The sequence below is a fragment of the Dreissena polymorpha genome, chromosome 1 (genome assembly GCF_020536995.1).
Source record: "Dreissena polymorpha isolate Duluth1 chromosome 1, UMN_Dpol_1.0, whole genome shotgun sequence".
NCBI lineage: Eukaryota > Metazoa > Mollusca > Bivalvia > Myida > Dreissenidae > Dreissena > Dreissena polymorpha.
Window position 1 is genome coordinate 18,898,574 of NC_068355.1, and position 24,010 is coordinate 18,922,583.

The following is a 24,010-nucleotide window of genomic DNA, read 5'->3' on the forward strand; positions in this document are numbered from 1 at the left end:
TGCTAACATGGGAGACAATTTCTGTAGGATCGAGTGTCTCAAGAATGAGTTACGTCCCTCTACGATGATAAGATAGAAAATGTGCTGTCCAAAGGGTTGTGGCTTTTTTCTTTACATTTTAACGACTACTCGTTAGTTCACCGATTGTTTTTTTGTACACTGATTGATAGTTGGATTGCTGGAAGGAGTGAAACAAACATGCATGTCATGTCATAAACCACATATAATATCTATACATGTATTTCTCATTAAACAGTGGTGATAACCATAACATGATATGATATATTTCACAAGAAAGGAAACACAAATAAAGACACAAATTTACGTTCAAAAAATGTATTACAATATTTTAATCTATTACATGTAACAACAAGATATAGGGCCTAAAGGTACAGATGCCCCATCATGCCATTTTAATTTGTCACACAAGGCCCCAAAACTGACAGGGAAGGATGGTCGTGTTGATGGAAATTTCCTCTTCATACGTTCAAACCTGAAAAAACAAAACAAATTAAATATACATATAATTAGTTTGTGAGTTTGTTATTAAGGACTTTCTTAAATCATGTCTACTGAATTTGTGTTGCTTATAGCACTCCTTATGCTTTTTCTTGTTTTACTCCTACTAAATTTCGAGCTAAACTCATCATGTAGAAGCTGTACGAAGTTCAACAAAGATTTAGCAAAGTGATAAGATGGTTTCACTGAATTAATATATTAAATATAAGGAAAACTTCCCATGTTTTTCAACTAACTGGAACCTATTTCAAACTGGGTCTAAATACCTTGAGATAAAATCTTCTGAGCAAGTTTCATGATGATTGGATTAAAAATATTACTTCTTATGAGTAACTGAAGTATTTCGCAATTGCCATTTAAAGAAAATTGCCCCTTTCCCCATGGCCTCCATGCTTTGTCAAGGACCATTAGCATTTTGGACATCACCTGAGACAATAATAAGAAAACAAATTCATACCATGTGTCATTCAGATAAAACAATAAATGTGACTCCTAGAGTATATACAAAGGTACAATGAAGCAATATAAATGTTACTTCTAGAGTGTTTATAAGATTTCCCGAAAGCCAATATAAGGCATTTTTATTATGATTGTAAAAAAAAAGTGACTTCTGAAGTGTTTACAAACTTTCTATAATTTGACCCAGTGACCTACTTTTTTACCTCGCCTGACCCGGAGTGAAACTTTGCCGAGACAGTTTTATGAAGATTTGTAAAAAATGTGGCCTCTAGAGAGTTAAGAAAGCAAGTATTGACGGTGGACATTATACAATGGAGGACAGACAAAAGGCAATCATAAAAGCTCACCATGTGCATGTTGTGCTCAGGTGAGCTAAAAACTAAGGCTAGATATTGTCCAGATAAAGATTCTTACCAAGTTTCATCAAGATTGAGCCACAGGGTTTTTGATAAGAATTGACCTCATTACCTTGGTTTTGAACAAACACGACCCAGATTTAAACTTGACCTAAATATTACGCTCATTTCGTAGTAAGATTGTGTCATTATTGTTGCCTCTAGAACAGCAAAAAACGTTCTTTTCTAAGATTCGACCTTGAGACCCTGTATCAAAGTCACCCTAAATATTGTTTATATAATCATTTTGAGAGATATTGTTCAAAGGTGCATTTACAGATATGGCCTGTAAAGTGGCAAAAAGCTCAAAGCTGACAGTCCATACACACATTTAAAGGGATCTTTTCACGCTTTGGTGAATTGACAAAATTGAAAAAAGTTGTTTCAGATTCGCAAATTTTCGTTTTAGTTATGATATTTGTGAGGAAACACTAATACTGAACATTTACCATGGTCTAATAGAGCCATTATATGCATCTTTTGACGATTTTAAAACCTAAAAATTATAAAGCGTTGCAACGCGAAACGAATGAATAATTTGGAGAGTTCTGTTTTTGTCGTTAAATTTTGTGAAACTACGAAGATTGCTTATATAAGGTATAAAATACGTTCAACTTGTGTATACGGCGGAATAGCTCAGTAGGCTAAAGCGTTTTTACTTCAGGACTCTGGCAGGACTCCAGGGGTCACTGGTTCGAAACCTGGTTCGGGCAATGTTCTTTTCCTTTTTTTAATTTTATTCTTGATTTTTTACTGGAGCTTTTTCGATCCAATGTTTACATTTATTGATATAAAGCATTTAATGAATAAGTTAAAAAATGCCAAAATCTGTGAAAAGGCCCCTTTAACACTGGAAGCTGCCTGATAAAGACATAGGTTTATCAAAGAAGCTTGTTATGAGCATTTTGTGTTAAGATGCTCTAAAATACAGACAGATGCTCAACTATGTTTTTTTGACAGGAAAGGAATACAAAATAACAGACACAGCCACTGTGAATAAATGCAAGTTTGATGAATACAGACTTGCCTCCTCTTCCTCGCAGAGGTGTGATCTGGCTGTAATCATTTCTTCACTATCATCATGCTGCTGCAAAATAAAACAAGGCCTCAATATTACAAAAGTTCTTTGATCACCTTACATTATATTTATCTACCAATTCGTAAATGCTAGTGCCAAATTAAATTTCAAATCGGGGAGGTCACTTTGGCATAGTGACTATGGTGTCCATTTAGCAAGGGGAAGGTCAGAGGTTTGATCCCTTCTGTGGGAGCATTTGCTAGTTCTCCTCAAACACACCAAGTAATGGTTCCACCCAGGACACAGACTCAAAAGCGTTTTTATAAGCCTAAGGATTTCATTGCATTCGTGCTAAATAAATAAAAAAATACACAAGGTTTTGACAGTATTGCAGACAATACAGGATCCTTTTGAGTGAAAACCCTTATCATTTGAAACACACACATTCCCTTAACACTGCTCTTTATCGGTCCATTTCTTTAATGTTTCATAATGAAATTTCCAATGTTCAGATGAAGGGCAACAGATAAGATTGTATGTCAATGCGTTTTTTCACTACAGCTTTTTGTAACAATACAATTTTTACCCTCATAACTATTTGCCAATTAGTTTTTGACAAAACCCTTACATGATATTTATCCTATGCATCATTGTACCATTATTGTGCTTAACAATATTGTCCTTTATAGAGGCCTTTTCACAGATTTTGACATGTTTTGAAGTTTGTCACTAAATGCTCTATATTGATAAATGTAAACATTGGATCTCAAAATCTCCATTAAAAAATCAAAAACAAAATTTGAAGAAAGAAAAAAAGTAAACCTCAGCAGGGCTCGAACCACTGACCACTGGAGTCCTGGAGTAAAAAGCGTATGACCTAGACCACTCGGCCATCCTTTCAGATACAATGGTCAATGTACTTTATACTCTATATAAGTTATCCTCGTAGTTTCACAAAATATAGCGACAACAACAGAACTCTCCAAACTACTAATTAATTTTGCGTTTCAACGCTTTATAATTTCTAGGTTTTTAAATCGTCAAAAAATGCATATAATGGCTATATTAGAGCTTGGTAAATGTTCAGTATTACTGTTTCCTCGCAAATATAACTAACACGAAAATTTGTGAATCTTATACAACTTTTTCAATTTTGTCAATTTGCCCAAACGTGAAAAGGCCCCTTTAAAATATCGCATGATCCATCCCTAGCCTTTACTGTTTTAATGTTACCTTTCATATTGATGTTGTACTAAAGGCGCATTTTTCTATCACCACCTGTGCGATTTAAACTGAGAGTAGTTCATATTTCCGGACGGTTCAGGTCGCGTAACGAATTTGTTAAATACTAAATAGTGGGCGGGCATGCTGATCACGGAAGTTTCCTAGCCATACGGAGCGAAATAGAATAACGTGTGCGACTAAGAATTGATAGCAATGGGTTTTCCCTTTTTCAAAATTGTTTTATGTACAATTTAATTTTATAAATCGTTTTATGGCAAACCTAAAAAAAACAACAAAAAAACAAACAATCCTTATCTGTTGCCCTGCAGGTGGTGTTAAATCATAATTCAAACTCTACTTAAGATTATTATCATTTGGGGTATTTACTATACTCTAGCTGTCTATTGTGTGACTTTCAAAATAGCCTCACAAAAGTGGATAATGTGACCTTGACCTTTAAATTCAGAGATAATAAAATACAAAAAGGGTTTCAATAAAAGAACAAAGATCTTACATGCAACAGTTGGTGTACTTCTCGAATGGTCTTCTTAAAACCCCAAACTGCTCCTGGAGATATATTTTTAAGAATGCATGCCTTATAAGTTATAACATGATAACAAAGGAATTAAAATGCTGAACATTTTATTGATTTAACACTTAATTTAAGGCATAATATATTTAATACATTTGTAAGTTTAATATACATGCAAACTTTACCTCTGCTTTTTAAAGCACTCAGAAAGGCCTGAAATATTCTTATCAAATCATATTTTTACACAAGAGCCCACATCATCTTCTTTTTATTTTCTAAAGTTCTTTAAATGCCCAAATTAACTTGAACTTAAATAAAAAAAAAAAATTATTATTGAAGTCAAAAGTGTATATAGGAGGCTTTTTATCCATTTATAATCTCTTTGGTTGTTGTGCAAAACTAAACAAGCGATGTGTTTGTGAAACAGTATGTCCCCATATATATATGACGTTTGATCTTGAAGGATGACCTTGACCCTTCACCACTCAAAATATGCAGCTCCATGAGATACACATGCATGTCAAATATCAAATTGCTAGCTTCAATATTGCAGAAGTGACATTACATGAGCAATTTTGACCGATATATTTGACCTTGAAGGATGACCTTGACCTTTCACCACTTAAAATGTGCAGCTCCAGGAGATACACATGCATGCAAAATATCAAGTTGCTATCTTCAATATTGCAAAAGTATTCATTAAATGAGCGATTTTGGCCACAAATGTTTGACCTCTGACCTTGAAGGATGACCTTGACCTTGAACCCATACCACTCAAAATGTGCAGGTCCATGTGATACACATGCAAGCCAAATATCAAGTTGCTATCTTGAATATTGAAAAAGTTATTGCAAATGTTAAAGTTGGAGCAAACAGACCAACAAACAGACCAACAGACAGGGAAAAAACACTATGTTCCGCATTATAGTGGTGGGGGACATAAAAAGCTCTACTTCACATCAAGAGTCCCATGTATTACAAAACTAACAATATAATGAATTGCAAGCTATTTAATTTGTGAGTTAGGTTTCATTGTTAGACATCCGCCTTTTGTTCCTTAGATTGAGTTTTAGCCATGTATAAGACACTGCCCCACCCCCTGACAGCCATACTTTTCAACAATCTTGAACCTTGAGACAAATGTTCCAAGAATGTTTTCATGACTATTGGTTAAAAATGTGCCTTCAATCGTCTCACATTGCAAAAACTGACAACAGATTACACAAAGTGCCCAACAAACGACTGTCAAAAAAGCGATCACAAAAGCTCATAATGGGCAAAGTGAGCTACACATAAAACATTGATCTTTATATTACTTGTTGTAATGTTACAATACTCAGCTAAAAGGCTACTATCTTGGCTGCATTTTATGAAAATTGTATTATATTATAATTGCACACATATTTAAGCTGCAATTCCCTAAAAATCTACAATATACCAGCTTAAAAGATTATTTGAGTTTAGCATGGCAAAGCTTTTATTTGTATGTTAATCACGTAACAAGAAATTCTTTCTTAAATAATGAATGAAGAAAAATATTTTACCTCCATTCTGGATAGAGCTGCATTTTGCACTCGCTTCAGTCTGTTACTAAGAATAAAAGAAAATATCTACACTATACACTTCAATACAGGTCATTATATTGATTTTTATAAGTAAATCATCTGTAACAGCCACAACATCAACACACGAGATTAACATAGTATTAGGTTCATAAGATAACTCATACCTCAAGATTCCCCAAAATTAAGTCCGCACAAAACTTTTGTATGCCAAGGCATGACAAATTGTTTATCCAGGAGCATGATTTAATAAACTAAGGACCTGTACCATGTTACACTTTTTTGTTTCCGACAAAATATAATTGTATATATCTCATAATGTGACCCAGTTTTGATTTTGGCTGTGATATTGAGTAATTAAGAAGACAAAAGTTATCATAAAGTTTCATAACGATTGGGCAATAAAAAGGTCTCTAAGAGAGTTCACAAAATTGTATACCACATCTGACCTTGATTTAAACTCTGCTGAGAAATAATTGGCATACATGTTCTGACCATGTTTCATGAAGTTAAGGCAATCAATCTACCCTCCATAGTGTTCAAAGCGTTTTGTTCTCATTCGATCAAGTGACAGAGTTTTGACCCAAAGAAACACTGTTCGAATCTAGTGCAAACAATATTATTGCTACATATATTCCTATAAATTTTTTATGGAAGATAAGGCTATAATATAGACTCCAGCATATTAATAAGCTTTCCTTCAATTTAATCACATGACCTAGGTTTTGACACTGCCCAGCAAACAATCTATATGGGACCCATGTGGGCACCTATGGGTATGTATGTATGTATATGGGGAAGCCCAGATGGGACCCATGTGGAGCCCGGTTGCACTCCCCATCTGAGTCCCATGTTGGCAGCCCACATGGGACCCATATAGGTGCCTATATGGGCCCCACATGGACAGCCCTTTTACGCAATATGGGCTGCATACCGGCAGTCTTTGTACTCAATTCGGGCTACATACAGGCAGCATTGTACTAGCATTGGCTACAAATGGGTGGAATTGTATTTAATATGGGTCCCACATGTACACAGTGCCTGTGACCCAGTTTGGGGATGTTGTGCTGAGGTTTGATGCAGAGTGGGCAATTAATGTCTCTATATTTTATTTGAATCCATTTGACCAAATTAAGGTTTTAACTAATTTAATATACCATTGGAAAAAATGTTCTAAGCAAGTTTCATGAAGACAGGCCCGTACCCAGGCCATGGGCCCAGGGGCCCGGGCCCCCCCAGCTGGCTGTCGAACTATGATTTTTTTTTTAATAATCGGCCCACTGCAATTTTTTCTCTCGTGCAAGGGCCCACAGTACACTTTCCCTCAAAACAAAAGAGCAGCTATGTTTTATTGTCCCTGATAAACAAGGGGATTAACGCTCGCCAATCGAGATAAGCCTCTAGGCAATGTTTTCTTATCGCCTTGTACACACATCCCCGATCAGTCCCCCATTGTGATCATGAATGCTTCATCTATCAATGGTTGATGTAACATGTATTTTGATAAGTGCAGCGAGTGGAAGCAACTGCTACAGGAGGTCGTAGACTATGGTCTGATAATTGCCGACTCAAAACCTTTTATTTGGCATTTTTAAGTCCCAATATATACTTTTTGCATTGAGAATAAGGCCCTGAATTTGAACCGGAACAAAAACACTGACAAAGGTATTAAAACTGAGTATTTATAATTTTTGAAAGGAAATCACTGAAAAAGACTATGATGAGATAGTTAACATGTTTGTTTAAAAGAAAAACAGATTCATAGATTTGCCGAGAAACAGATAAGAATTTGGCAGAATTAAGTATTTAAAATAATTGAGTACCGAGAATTGAGTAATATCAACCTATTAATGGCTCATTGGTAAACAAATGAAAATTAAAACAACAAATCGATCTCATTATATAAGTTAACCTGATCCAGTGTAGACAAATATTGTATAATTAAATTATCTCTTTCCTTGAATTTGTTTGAAAACAGTAAAATATGTTAAATTGATTATTTAAGACTTTTATTATTTTCCCAAAAAATTAGGCAATTTCGCGCAATTTTTTTCCTCAAAAATGGCAAGGTCTTTCCCAAAACATCAGATTAAAAAAACCTGTGACGTTATTGATTTGTGAAAAAAATGGTGGAAGCAATACGAGAGTTGATGTGGATAATCGTCAGTTTAAACCTGTAAGTTTCGGAAATCTAAAGCTTTTAATATTGTTGTGAATTCACACCAATGTTTAAAGCTTAAGACTTCCAAAATGTGCTGATTTACTTGTTATATTCCATTAATTTATATCACATAATACGTTTTTTATAAGCATTAAAATTCACCTTGCAAAGTGCCAAATAAAAAAAAGTATATATATAGGGACCCCTCCCAAACCCTCCCCGGTTGGGCCCCCCCAGTAAAAAAATCCTGGGTACGGCCCTGGAAGATGCTAATTTAATGTGGCCCCTAGAATGTTCATAAGCTTTTTTTATTTAATCTAGTGACCACGTTTTTGACCCCATTGTGACAGTGTTTAACTTGGCTGAGATAAGAAGAGGACATGTGATCTTGTGATGATGATTGACAATGGATGCAACGGACAAGAAGTGACTTATTGATTACATAAAACTTAACATGAGGAATGGAAAACACAAGAGAGCCAAATACCCTATAGGTTTCTCACATGAGAACCATGGTAAATAAATTGTTCTCAGCACCTTCAGCGATGTTTGTATGAAAAATGTGACTTCTAACCTTGTTGTTGTACCCAAACATTTTCAAACTAGACTGAGATATCATTGAAATAAAGGCTATGATAACATTTTAAGCTGAAATGACTTAATGACCTACTTTTTTTAGTTTATGTGAACAATGTTGAACAAGAGGGCCATGATGACCCTGTTTCGCTCCACTGCTAAAAAAAGGCTGAAACGAATATTCTCTGCATGTGCAATTACTTAACTATAGGCCCTATTTAAGCATATGTACACTTTTGTAACCCCCTGGGCTTGGTAAAATCAAACCCCAGGGGCATAATTTGAGCAAACTTTGTAGAGGACTACTATATCTCACTACATGTACATACAAAATATGGTAGCCCTAGGTCCTAGAATTAAAAACAATAATATCTTAAAAAGTTATCACAAAATAAGCAAGATATAAGCGTATATAATGTTCAATTTTCTGACCTGCGGGTCAGGGTCAAATTTGACCCCAGGGGCATAATTTGAACAAACTTGGTAGAGGACTATAAGATGTCACTACATACCAAATTTGATAGCCCTAGGCTGGATGGTTATTGACAAGACATTTTGAAGTTTTCACAAAATAGGCCTTATATAAGCATATGTTCAATTTTGTGATCCCCCGGGGCAGGGTCAAATTTGACCCCAGGGGCATAATTTGAACAAACTTGGTAGAGAACTATAAGATTTCACTACATACCAAATTTGGTAGCTCTAGGCACAATTTTTATGGACAAAAAGATTTTGATAGTTTTCACAAAAGAGGCCTTATATAAACGTATGTTCAATTTTGTGACCCCCAGGGCAGGGTCAAATTTGACCCAGGGGCATTATTTGAAAGAACTTGGTAGAGGACTATAAGATGTCACTACATACCAAATTTGGTAGCTCTAGACCCAATGGTAATGGACAGAAAGATTTTAAAGTTTTCACAAAATAAGCCCTTTATAAGCATATATATATACATCCATGCATAAAAATTTCCGTTTTAATTCAAGTACAAATTTAATAAATGTTATTCAAGTAATACAATTAGGAGCTTAACTTACTCGTTGTTGGGGGCTAGAGATTCTCGATGTCCCGGGTACGGGCTCAAGTACCCTGTGGACCGGTGGCTCCTGTTCCGTGGCTGGCAGGATGAGCACATCATCACAGTATGAAACAACTTGTTTCATACTGTGATGATCGCAAGCGTTGCTCATCGCTGCAGCGTACCCCTCTCTTGCTTCCAGCCATGCAGATCTGAAAAGGAACACATGCGTATGAGAATGCTGAACGTCTTATAAGGTATCACTGCGGCTAAGGATGGTCTATAAAACAACACATGTCAAACGCCTATTTATAATTGTAAAATGTGGCACTAATAAACATCAATAGCTTAACATTGGCGAAACTGAAGTTATATTACAACACAAATGCTATCTAATATAACAGCAACTTACGTTCTCAATGTGGTAGGAGGCAGGGGCTCAGGGCTTGGGGTTAGCTGCAGAGGCTCCGGGCTAGAGCTAGAGGTGGAGCTGGAGTTTGCCTGCCCTGGCTGGAGTGAACTGTCAGCTCTCATCATCTTTGCAGCCAGCTGTTTTCCCCTAGGGGACCTTTCCTGAAACACAATTATGCTCATTGTTATGCTGTTATTTAATAACAAAATATAATATTACAAGTGTTATAGGATTAGGTGGACAGACAGACCGATCGACGGACCGACATATGCCAAACAATATACACCCTCTTTAAAGATATGTTTAACAAGTTCAAAGATGCTTAGATGCACTTGACATACTCTTGCAAGTATAATATGTAATACTCTAAATTAACCCGAACATCAACGTAATGTAAAGCGTTGTCACGGGATAGCCTGTGCAGTCTGCATTTGCTGACTACACAGGCTAATTACTCTTATACTAAACTGGACCTACTAAACAATGTAGCTAACCATAAAACCCTGAATGAGCCAATGAAATAAAATGTTATATTTATTTACAATTAACCAGCCAGTGTATCACGCAATGGCTGACTACACAGGTTAATTTCTTTAAATATTATATAATATTAAACAAACACTTATATAAAAAAGCAGCAACAACAAAACTGAAAAGGTAGATAGGGTACCCTGGCTACCCAGGGTACCCTGGTATTATAGGGTACTTTGATTAACCCTCACTGGTTAATACCGGGGTAACACAGGCTAATTTCTTTATTAATATATTTATTCAATAGTAAACAAACACTAATATAACACCAAAAAAAACTGAAAAGGTATATATGGTACCCTGGCTACCCATTGTACCCTGGTATTATAGGGTACTCTGGGAAGCCTGCACTGGCTAACTACACAGGCTAATTTCTGTATATATATATCATTTAATATTAAACCTACACTAATATAAATAAAACATAAAAAAACAAACCCTGAAAGAGCCAATGAACTCAAATGTTATATTTAGTTACAATTACAGATTTATCTCATAATTGCTAATAACAGACACATATTTTTAATTCTATTTCATTACTTTTTGCATATATCTTATTAAAAATGGCTTTGTTTGAACCTGTAGTCATTGTGTAAGTAATATTTTACCTTAATATGCATTCATCTATGATTTTATTGGCACAGAAATTGTTTCCTATCATGTCAGAAATTGTTTCCGTGTGAGCACCGTACATAAAAATGCTGATTTCATGATAGGTACTAGTTTTGATTAATTTAATTAGAATTATTACCATAGAAACCAATTTACCAAGCATGAGCGCGATGATTCACGAGTCTATTAACAATCGAATCAAATAGCTGTGTCCGAAAAACCACTACAACAATACATGTCTGTTCGAAGAACGCGCGTATTAACCCATTTATGCCTAGCGTCTACAAAAAAGGCATTGGCAAACAGCGTAGACCCAGATGAGATGCCACATGATGCAGCGTCTCATCAGGGTCTGCGCTGTTTTCTTAAAGGATTACTGTAAGAAATATTCTAAATAAAGAAATTAATACACTAGACATCCCTAATTTTGGAAATAAATTGATCAAATTTAGAAGGATGGGAAAGTCCACTAGGCATACATGGGTTAATATTTCAAATATGTACGGTTGATTCGTGTTTGGCCATATACTCGTATATCTTCATATTCTTTTTTTTATATTTTTGTTCTATAGATATATGGTCAACAATATCTAATAATGCGAAATAAGCCACGAAATCTGGCGCAACGTAAATGATTTGCATGTGATGCTGCTAAGAACTGTTAAGAAAATGGCATTTGCTGTCTCCTTGATATAACTCTCTATCTTTCATCATCCACAACAACAATCAACGCCATATATCTTTTTTATAGATAATTCTTGCTACTTTTGTCTTTGAAGGATGACATTGACCTTGACCTTTCTCCACTAAAAATGTGCAGCTCTATGAGATACACATGCATGCCAAATATCAAGTTGATATCTTCAATATTGAACAAGTTATGGCCAATGTTCAAGTTTTTGGACAGAATGACTGACTTACTGACGGACAGTTCAACTGCTATAAGCCACCCTACCGGGAACATAAAAATAGCATCAGTTATTATGTAATGAAAATAATTGTTTACACTTAAGAAATTCATTTACTTATGTCTGTGTTTGAAAACTGTTAGTGTGAATTGAATATGTAGAAGCAAACATACACTGTTCACATCCGCAGCCTTTGTTTTCCTCTCCAGTAAGCAAACATACACTGTTCACATCCGCAGCCTTTGTTTTTCCTGTCGAGGCCTCTCATATTGATTTGAGCTTGTGTGTCTACAATGATTTACCATCATCACAATCATCACGATATTCTCTATTTTCACCTTTCATAGTATTTATCACCAACGTCATTATTAATATGAGCATTTTCAGAAGCATTTGATCAAATCACCAGATCATCCGATCAATATAATTGCAATAATCGGTCAATACCCATTCGTTTCACTTTGGTAATATAAGGATTGCTCATGTCTTGTTACTGATTTATTACTTTGAAACTTGTGATTATTACACTCATTGTGTTTATATTAACATTGTGTATTACATGCTTGTGATAGGGATAATATGATAATACTTATGATGGCAGCTTAGATATTTCAGAAGATGAAATCTTGATGACGGAGAAAATGCAGATGGCGATGATAGTAGTATGATGGTAGTGTTGTTTATGTTGATAAAAGAACATGTCGAAATGTATATATATATATATATATTGCAATTGTGCAATTGTGGTACTTGTTTTATCTTCCTCGCTTAAACTCCAAAAAGAAGTTGATGGTGGTGTCGCTTGTGGAGTTTTTCCTGAAATAGGATTGATAAATACATTAGACAGTATTTGAAAAATGGAACAATAAGTGTTATGCACATTAAGATGCTAACCTGACAAGAAGGAACTAAAAAATTCTGAGACAGTAGATAATAAGCATTAAATGACACATAAATATTCCATTTCTAGGAACACTTTTGTGACCAAATTTTGATAATTGAAAACATTTCAAACACGGAATGCTTATGTACAGATTTTAAACTTTAAGAGTCATTTATGAGAGACAAAACTAGTCAGCCAAAAGTGGGTTGTCTCTTTTATATGAGGTTGTGTAAACAAAGATCAAGGGGTCACTCGTTAATTATTTATAGATCCAATCATAGAGATTCCAAATGACAGCTTCTGAATAATATATTTATTGGACGAAGAGTCAATCCTTATCATCATCATCATCCCCATCATCATCATCATCATCATCATCATCATCATCATCATCATCATCATCATCATCCCCATCATGATGCATGATACACAGCACAAGGTGCACAGCGGACCATGATGGAGGACAGAAACACAAAAGCTCATAGTGAGCACTGTTCGGGTAAGCTGGAAATAATAATAATCTTAAAACCACTAGGATTTGATTGCTTGCCTTGAAATATTTCGTTGTACCGATTTTGCTTTCATAAAGTTAAGGTCATTTGATGTTCAACAAAGTTAAAGGCCATGGACAGTATCTGAAAGCATTAAGGAAAAAAATACAAAAGTGTAAGTTCAAAGAAAATTCCTTAGTCAAAGGCCCATTACTTTGCCAAAAATCAATGAACCAGAACAAAACACAGACTTTAACAGAAAGTCATTTAATAGACCCAGACACCAAAACTCAGCTCAATATCTGAAAGTTTTTTGTTAAAAAAAACCTAGGGAAAATCATTTATCATAGAGAAAATAACTAGGTCCAATGCCCATAAGTTTACCATAAGTTTGCGAAACACTGTACCAGAGCAAAACTCACACTTCCTCTGTAAGGCATGTAGATAGACACCCAAAATCAGCTAAATATCTGAAACAGTTTTGTCCAAAGCCCATTACTTCGCCAAATATCAATGGACCAGAACAAAACTGTCATTTCCTCTGAAAGTACTATAGGAAGACTCAAATAACAAAATCAGCTAAATATCTGAAAGTCCTTCGTAAAAAAATTATGGAAAACAATTATTTGATGGAAATGTTCTTGATTCAAGGCCCATAACTTTGCCAAAATCGATTGACTGGAATGAAAATCACACTTGATCTGTAGGTATACCCATGTCCCAAAAATCAGCTAAATATCTTAATTATTTTGTAAAAAAATCTCCTGAAAACAATTATTATAGAAACAAAATCCTTAGTTCAAAGCTCATAACTTCTCCAAAAATCAATTGACTGGAAAATAGATCACACTTCATCTAATAGTCATGTAGGTAGACTCACATACGCAAAAAGCCATCTTTTGATAGGGCACGATGTACAAAGACGCCTAAACAGGCAGGCGGACCACATAAGCTCACCCTGAGCACTTATAATTTACATGTAAACCTTGTTATTGGACGCAAGTGATTCTAAGTTACCTCTAGATTGGTAAGGAGCTAATATGCGACAAACCACAACAACCAATGCTCGACAAACCACACAAGACGCACATAAGCTCATAATGCGCATTTATTAGTTGCTAAAAAAAGCTTCGGATACTTTGTTGTACTAAATTTATTATTTGATCTCCTAGGTGTCTTCTTACATTTCTATCGGGAACAGCAATTCTTGAAGGGCTGTCCAGCTTCGATAGCCAAGATTTACCGCCACGGAAGATGCTGATTGAAATAGAATATTGAAACAATTATAACCACAAAATGTCCTTGTTTAATAAGCCTTCAAAAAGGCAAACAAATGGACCCAGTTTCGGTAATAACATGTATACATATACTTTAAATGAAACTTGTTCCTGGTTATTCACAATTATAAATTTTACACTATAAAACAGTGATTTGCAGTGGCAATTTTTGTTACTGAGTTGGAGATCTAGCTGACTTGTTGTTTTGTCTTTAAATGGCTAGTACAATAGTTGGTACATCTCGCAAGTAACTTTTTAACTGTTTTTTATGGTGTGTTGAATTGGTTTCAACAAACTTGACTCATGAATGTTGCTCACAGTGTTTTTTTAAGATTTGACCTGTTGACCACACTTTTAGACAAGTCTGGCCCGGATTATTAATTGGCCTTTATTTGTCAAGATTAACAATCAGGCACAGATGCTGCTGAAATAGACAATAATAACAATTATTGTGAAGAAATGTTTATAAAGATTTTGTTGCCATTTCAAGTCTACCTAAGTGCACAAGTCAACTTCCTTCACCTTAACAGGCACATGCCCTTAAATTAATCTTGCAGACTTAGAAAGCCAAAAATAGTCCCAGTTTAGGTAACTACAGGCAACACATGCGAATGATATCGGTCCGCAGACTTTTCCCATATAATTACAATGAACAATCACCATCTATTGGAGTATTGACATGATGATCTTGATTTTTGCTGCATCTGAGCCAGATTAAAACCAAATTTTGTTAAGCTGGTTCTGACTGAGTTTCAAATTAAGTCATTAGTGTAGCTTCTATAGTACGTGGCATCAAATATTTGACCTGGTAAACTATTGAATGAACAATAAGGTGTATAGATAGGCACCAGCCATCATTTGATAGGGCACGATGTATGAAGACGCCCTTAACAAAAGCCTTTAATAGTTGTTAGAATAGGCTTCGGATACTTAGTTGTACCGAATTTAATCTTTGATCTCCTATGTGTCTTCTTACATTGTTTCCTTGGAAAGGTTTTCCTCGGGGCGTTGCTCACCTTAGGAAGCCGAGATTTGGTAGATGCTGCTTGAAATAGAAAATTCAAATAATTATAATCACAAAATGCTTTTATATTTTACATTACTGGCGCGTTTACCCAAGTAGCTTTACAGAATTTTATAAAAGCATGGACGTGACATGAAACATATTGCATAAAATGAATATTCCAACAATGTTTACTCAACATTTATCCATTAATGTTGCCCTGATAAGGGTAAAAGTGTTTTCTTAGATTTGGTCTGGTAACCTAGTATTTTGACTCGAGTGATTTAGATTTAAACCTGTCTTTAATAGTGTCTAACATAACATAAATGAGTGCCATTATTACAAAGATGCACCAGTCAAATATAACTTATTAAAAAGGTAAAAGCCCCTTTTTTAACATTAAAGTCTTGGCAAATTGCAACCAGATTTTTATCATTAGAAATTAGTTGCACAACATTTATATATTATATATTTTATGCACATAAACAAAAACAAATTGGTTCTAGAGTTTTCTGATTATTTAGGTCAAAAACAATATGGGCAGAAAAACATCTTGGTACAACCTAATCAGGGTAGAACTAATACATGATCATAGGTTCATGTACAGAATAAAATCTGCATAATGACACACATAATTTTGTATGTTAGTTTTTATAAACATTTTTTGTTTGTGTGCAAGAAAATGCATACAAAAACTAAAAGTAAAATAGAGAGACAATAAACAAATGTTTAAAAAGGTAAATGACATAATCAGAATATTACCGTATATGCAAAGTAAACTCTACTGACAGTCAATAAAACATTTCGATTTAATGACATGATGACAGGGTCACATTCACAACATCCCATTTGAAGTCTCAATTTTAACATTGGATGTATGATAAGCATGTAGGGTAGCTAGCCCTTGCGTTGATATGCCATTAAGTCGGACATTTGCATGTTTGTAGACAGTTGTAGTTTTATATGATCTAAAACTTAATGAATATTTCATCATTGATACTCTAAGGTAAAAGTTTTAAATAAAACGTCATCAATATTTTTCTCGCTATAAAATTGTATATGAAGCTGTGTAAATCAAAGCTGTTCTAATATATTTGGAATGTTCAATCCCCAACAAACAATTTTGCAATGAAAACATAACCCTTACTATAATTACACACTGCAATTTTTAATGATTTGTTCTATTTAATAGATTTCACAGAAAACATGCGTAATAATTCAATAAGCCATTTAGCACACCGTATTTCTCGTCACGTAACAACAGAGTGTGCCGTCGAAGACAGACAGTTGGACTCGACCGCGAACAACAGGTAGGTTATAAATTATGTCGGTATAATTATATTACCCAAGTAAGGCTAAAATCTTTGCTACGAACATATTGTCTATTGACTAAGGACGCCACCATGTAATTTTGACCTCGTTGTTCAAGTTTTTAAAGAAATGTGAACGAGTTGGTGTGACAGTTTCCGAAACATTAGTATTTTACATAATTTGAAATACAAAGCTGCCTACTACGGCATCAATTTTTATTCAACGAGGTCAGTTTGGACGCCTGTGACATATTGCAGTTTGTATCAAATCTTTTACAGTAAAACATGACAATAACTCCATAAAAACTGAAAGGACTAAAATGTGAATCCGATAAGGATACCGATAATAAAGTATTATCAAATTCCGACGGTAAGTTCCAGTGATCTGACACGGAAACATATACTTCAATAGAAAATATCATTTTATTAATCAGAAGGTACAAAATGGCATAGTAATAATTGGCGCAGAACAACCTGGAAATGTGTACATGTCGACAATTTACAGATACTGAGCATTAAGTGTTTAAAAACAGGTAAGATTTTCTTAGATCTCAAGCAAAATGAAAAAGAGAGCGGCAAGGTTCCAAAGTCGCTTACCTGAGATACAAAAGAACTGACCTGTTCTGTGCAGCCCAAGATGTAATTGGAACAAATTATCTGACCAACTCTCAGGAAGAGTGACCAATAAATCTAACTTTAAGAGTTCTAACAAGGTTTTACTAAAGCCATATAAGGATATCTTCCCCGTTCCGTTGCGGACACGATTTTCAACTGACCAGAACCATTTTTGTACAAACACAAGATATCATTAAAACATATATTCTGACAAAGTTCCATGAAGATTGAACAATAAATGGGGCTTCAAGAGGGTTTACAAGTTTTACTATAGAAATATCAGGATAAAAATGCTCCCACTCCCGTGAGGCAATGTTTTTTCTACCAACCCGAGCAATTTTCGAACTCGTCCAAGATACCATTGGGCAAAATCTTCTGATAAAGATTCATGAAGATCAGACAATTATAGTCAATTAATGTGGCCTCTAGAGTGTTAACAAGATTTTAGAAGAGCCCTATTCAGCCATATTAAGAAAAATGCACAGCCATCATGGTGGCCATGTTCTTCAACCAGCCGGATTAATTTGTCAACTCATCCAGGCTATAGTTGGGATGAATCTTCTGACCAAGTTTCCTAAAGATCTGAAATAAATGTTGCCTCTTGAGTGTTAACAAGGTTTAACTTTAGCCATATAAGTTAAAATGCACCGCCCGATGGCGACCATGTTTTTCAACCGACCGGAACAATTTTGACCTTTTCAAGATAGTATTCGGAAAAATCTTCTAACCAAGTTTCATGAAGATCGGACAATAAATGTGGCACTTAGAGAGTGTTAACAAAGTTTGACACAACACACCCTTAGAACAATGATCTGACCAAGCTTCATGAAGATAGGACCATACAAGTGAATTTTTGAGTGTTAACAAGTGTTTACTAAAGCGATACAAGGAAAAATGCCTGGCCCAATGGCGGCCATGTTTTGCAACCATCCGAAACAAATTTGAAATTCGTCCAAGATATCGTTGGGACAAATCGTCTGACCAAGTTTCGTAAAATTAAATGTGGCCTCTAGTGTGTTTACAAGGTTTTTCTATAGCCATATATAGCAATATCTGATTAAATGGCCTGTCCCCTGGTTGCCATGTGTTTCAACAAACTGAAAACATTTTTCAAACTTGTCCAAGATATCATTTCGACTAATCTTCAAGTTTTATGATAATCAAACAATAAATGTGGTCTCATTAGTGTTAACAATGTTTTTCTATAGCCATATAAGGATAAATGTCCCGCACAACGGCGGCCTTGATTTTCAACCAACCTGAATCTATTTTAATTTCCCTCAATATATCATTGGGACGAATCTTCTGGCCAAGTTCCGTAAAGATCAGACAAAAATCTGGCCTCTAGAGTGTTAACAAAGTTTAACTATAGCCATATAAAGCCATATTAGGAAAAAAGCCCCGACTGTGGCGGCCATGTTTTTCAAGCAACCATACCCATTTGCCTTAGGTATCATTGAGACGAATCTTCTGACCGAATGCTATTAAGATCGGACAATGAATGTGGCCTCTAAAGTGTTAACAAGGCAAATGCTGACGCCGCACAACGCACGACATACGACGGACAAAAGGCAATAACAAAAGCTCAGGTGAGCTCAAACTAAATTCCAAAACAAAATTATTATGAGCAATGGAAAAAGGTGTGACTTCATGCCCCCCTCTTTAAGGAGCATTTAAAAGGAATAATATCTATAATTTTTAACAAAATATTAAGAAAAATTTTAATAATCAACTTCATATCAAAACAAGGGCTGTTTGTAAAACATGCATGCCCCCCTATATGGGCTATAAGTTGTAGTAGCAGCCATTGTGTGAATACGTTTTTTGTCACTGTGAACGGTGGTGGTGGTGGTGGTGGTGGTGGTGGTGGTGGTGGTGGTGGTAGTAGTAGTAGTAGTAGTAGTAGTAGTAGTAGTAGTAGTAGTAGTAGTAGTAGTAGTAGTAGTACTAGTAGTAGTAATAGTAGTAATAGTAGTAGTAGTAGTAGTAGTAGCAGTAGAAGTAGTAGTTGTTGTAGTAGTAGTAGTAGTAGCAGTAGTAGTAGTAGTAGTAGCAGTAGCAGCAGCAGTAGCAGCATTACAATACCAATACTTAAGAATGATCAAATGGGAAAAGGTAACCTAGCACTGGAAGTAAATATGGGGCTCATTTACAGGTCAGATTTGGAATCTCTGCTGTAAAATGAGATTTTGAATGAATTAAAGGGAGGCAAATCTGTTATAAAAAGAACATGCATAAACCGTAGTTGTTTCCCTTGTTTGAACCATGCTAAATCCTTATACATTTATAATGCCTATTTCCAGTAACTGTGACCTTCACCTGTGACCTTGACCTAGTGACCTCAAAATCAATAGAGATCATCTGCCAGTCATGATCAATGTACCTATGAAGTTTCATGATTCTAGCCCCAAGCGTTCTTGAGATATCATCCGAAAACCACCTGGTGGACGGACCGACCTACCGACCGACCAACATGAGCAAAGCAATATACCCCCTCTTCTTCGAAGGGGGGCATAATAATAATTCCTGCATGTTTGAATGCTTATGCGTTGAACATTGTAGCAAAATGGCTGCAGAAAAGTCTACAAACAGAAAGACGTATGGACTGAGGGATGTTTATTGTGATTGTAATATAACCCCTTAGTTTAAAACAGTGGTATAATTTTGACCAGGGTCAATCACTTTAACCGGATTTAAAGCGAGATTAAACAATTTTGTCAAATATTTATGAATTTATATAAAATGTGTAAAAAACTTATTATACATATATTTCAATATAAATCAAAATAAAAGTTAAGCAGAACATGTGTTGAAGAATGCAAAATAAGCCAGATATTTAATTCTGAAATCGAAAATGTCTGTACAGTCGAATTCGCAAGCATGTATATCATGTCAATCTAAATTTAGTTTACCGGATAATGTTTAATTCCTGCAACGATATATATTCATAGGACACACTAACACTAACTCCGATCCTAATAAAAAGACAAATGCTTCGGTTATTGAAGGAAAATATGCACGAAATATATTCGTAACAATCGGCTCGGGGCGCTAGTTTGTCTTTGCTGCATTTTATGAAATTCGTCTTCAATGTATACTTTTTCTTGCCTATTGTGTGTTATTGTTACATATTTTTATCAATATATTACAATTTAACATATATAAAAATCGTATAATCTCGCTTTTAATAGTTTTTTTGTTTCACAATTATGTTGTAAGGTCAGCTTTACAGCACTTTAAAGCTATGTTCTTGTATGCTATACTGTATTGCCTATTAACATTAAATTAAATTTTATCTTATGTAACCATTTAAAGCTATGTTCTTATTCTTATGCTTTACTGCCTAACAAACTTAAATCTGTATTATCTTAATCTTTATTATCTTGTGTATACCAACAAATTTGAATCATAATTCATTTCACTGTTCTTGTCACTGTGTGCTAACGCATTTAAATCACATAACGTCGCTGTTCTTCGAAAACTGCGCAAGTCAACTTTGGCGCAAATTGTTATTTGTTTTTATAAGAACGGCAGATTCACGGGTCATTTTCTGCGAAAATACTGGATTTCATATCCAATTGGAAGGCATAATTATGAGCACGTGAGAAAATCCTGAACACTCATTGGTGCACTAATTGTTTCTGCAAAAACTGCGTAAGTCATTTTTTCCAACTTTTCAAAAAACATTTTTTAAATATTTTTTGAAGTTTTAAAATATATTAATTTAGATAGTCTTAGTCAAAATGGGCATACTTTTTATTTATGAAAATATAAAAGCCTGTAGTTGTCATTTTAATTCTAAAATGGACTAACGCAGTTTTCTCTTTAATATTTGGTTCCTTTTATAGAATATCTAAATTTTTGTATTGTAGAAATGTTTTTTTTGCCTATTGAAAAGTTGTAAAAATGTACTTATGCGGTTTTCGAAGAACAGCGACGATAAGGAAAATGTGATTGTTCTAATTTTGGCACCTTAATCGAATACCCCCTACCTACCTACCTTGCATCTGTCTCGGCAAGGCCAAAGACTCCAGTTCGCTTTCCTCTTATCTAGCAAATGATAATGATAAATAATAAACATTCTAACCATGTTTTATCAAAATACAGTCAAGAACTTAGTATCTATACAGTGCAAATATTTTTCATTGACCTGCAGACCTTTTTTTGAGGAACATGAGCCAGAATGAAATTTGGCCAATTTGACTCTAGAGTGGTCACATGGTTTTTTTTCCCTAAGATTTGACCTTATGAGTTAGTTTTTGGACGCATGTGACCGAGAATCAAACTTTACCTAGATATTGTTTAGGTAAAAATTATGAGCAAGTTTCATCCAGATTGAATGAAAATGTGGCCTTTTGAGTGGTAACAAGCTTACAGTTGATTGGATGACATTTGCATTTAGGTGATCTCTAAAGCTCAACTTTGTTATTTCATTATGTAAGTTGAGAAGCAAATGATTCAATTTTTGGGAAACTGACTTTCCCAATATAAGTAACAATATTTTCAATGGGCCAAGATTAATCTTAAACTGACCCCATTTTCACAAATGTTCAGGCCCAGGTTTAATTAACTTTGGACAATAAATGTGGCCTCTTCAGTGTCAACCAGAGAAATGTTATGCCTTTTTTAATATATCATAATGCATTACAAACGTTATGCACTGGCAAGGAAAATGTACTTTAACTATATACGTATACATGAAATAATATGCATCAATTGAAAGGGTCAAATGTTTCAACTGTGACCTTCACGTGGTGGAAAGCTATTACATTCATAGGCAATCACAATTCCAAGTTTTATCTTTAATGAATTTCAGTGGTAATTTTTCAATAACATGTGCATATCTTTACCTTCTAGATCACGACTAGTGAATCGATACCTTTGAAATGTGATTTCTTAGTCGAACGTTCTCCTCTTTCAAAACGATATTCTCTGTTTGTAATCTTTTGCTCTGAAAAATACACACACGGTATTTAAAAGCAGAATACAACTGAAATAGTTAAAAAAGTTATAATAAAGACATAAGTGAATATTACAAACTTTTAAATATATGAGCCTCGTTCCAGTTAAAGTTGGCCTTATGCATGTGCTCATCAAAGACGATACTTTCAATCTAAACTGGTTTTGAGTTTTTTTTTTTAAAGTGATGTCACTCATTATCCTTCTCGGACTGCACAGGTTTTTTCTGGGGTGACACTTTACATGGATGCATTAAGCCCAATTTTCCCAGAACAAGGCTCATGTAATGTATGTAGCTTTTTAACAATTTGTTTCTGTCCTCTTGTGACCCAGTTTAAAACTCAGCCCAGAATACATTTTGAATAATTTTCTGACCACATTTGTAAAGATTTGACAGTAAATGTGGTCAATAGTGTTACAGTTTCACGTGAGATTGCTAGATCATAGATGTACATTTATTTCATGGACTGTCTGCCTTAAGCAGCAGTGCTGGGCTCTAAGAGGAACGACTTGACAATAATCCTAATTAAGAGAAACTTAAATTATTCGCGAAACGTCGGCATGGGCTATCCGGCTTTAGCGGAAAGTGCCTTGCTCTGAGAGCACTGACCCTTAATACTTATAAAGATATACATAATTAATAAATAATATTTGCTACATAATTTACAGACCCATATATAACTGGTATGTGATTAATAACAAAATGCTCCAGGCAATGGATTCTGTATTAGTATATCAAATTGGTGAAATTTATGACTTTAATTGTGCTATTTTAAAACTACACCATATGTATATGAATTGATTGTGCTTTTATATGTTGCAATCAGTTTACTTTCATGTGTTCACTATTATTTTGTTTCATGTATGCACTACATGTATCTAGTTACTTATAGGCCCACTGAGCCGGTAGCATCTGTACATGCTGATGTCTGATAGACTTGCCACCACCTCAATTTCATATACTACAGTTTGTGTTGCTACAATGATAATCAATTGACTATATTGTTTTCTTTAAATGTTATGTAATTTCAAATCTAATTTATTGTTATTAAATAAAATGATAAACTTCATGACTTTGTTATAGAAGCCCATTATAACTTTCAGTTAAGTTTGTGGTGATATTTCTTCTTATTATACCCCATCAAGCGCAACAATCGGGATCATCTTCTGCAAATACCTCTTTGAGCAAAAAGGAAGGCCTTTAATAGTCTATGGTGCTTTTTAAGGATCCACTTTTCAGATTATATTTTACAAAAAGGAATAAAACATTATTATTCTGCCAACACCCAAGAAATGCGTATGTGTTCTCCGTACAAAGATACAAAATGTACTTTATCTTAACCTTCAAGTTATGGTATTTAAATTCACCATTACGCCAGTGGGACTTACGCTCTACATATATTTATGCACTTACGGTCTTGAAGTCTCAGAATAAGTCTTTATAAATATCAAAACAAGTTTTCCTAACATCATTTGGTTTGACAAACACGTTTCAACCTACATTCAAGACTATTCCATACTATTTTATGAGAAAACTGGAGAATA

At 34.7% G+C, this 24,010-nt stretch overlaps 1 protein-coding gene across 5 annotated transcripts in view; it reads right to left on the minus strand.

The window, feature by feature from the left end:
* Positions 1-320: 320 nt before the first annotated feature.
* LOC127873261 (uncharacterized) overlaps positions 321-24,010 on the minus strand; it is a 57,522-nt gene continuing 33,832 nt past the window's right edge. For 2 of the 5 annotated variants that reach the window (XM_052417046.1, XM_052417054.1), the window contains 7 exons: positions 12,101-12,215; positions 9,877-10,037; positions 9,484-9,676; positions 5,692-5,731; positions 4,130-4,182; positions 2,401-2,460; positions 321-493 (listed from right to left, as the gene is read on the minus strand). In XM_052417046.1, coding sequence (XP_052273006.1) covers positions 488-493; positions 2,401-2,460; positions 4,130-4,182; positions 5,692-5,731; positions 9,484-9,676; positions 9,877-10,001 — 477 coding nt within the window. In that variant the 5' untranslated portion in view covers positions 10,002-10,037; positions 12,101-12,215 and the 3' untranslated portion in view covers positions 321-487. Of the gene's footprint in view, positions 494-2,400; positions 2,461-4,129; positions 4,183-5,691; positions 5,732-9,483; positions 9,677-9,876; positions 10,038-12,100; positions 12,216-12,677; positions 12,744-14,485; positions 14,559-15,554; positions 15,827-24,010 lie in introns of those variants that run through there. The other 3 variants (XM_052417069.1, XM_052417038.1, XM_052417062.1) reach the window with 3 other exon arrangements.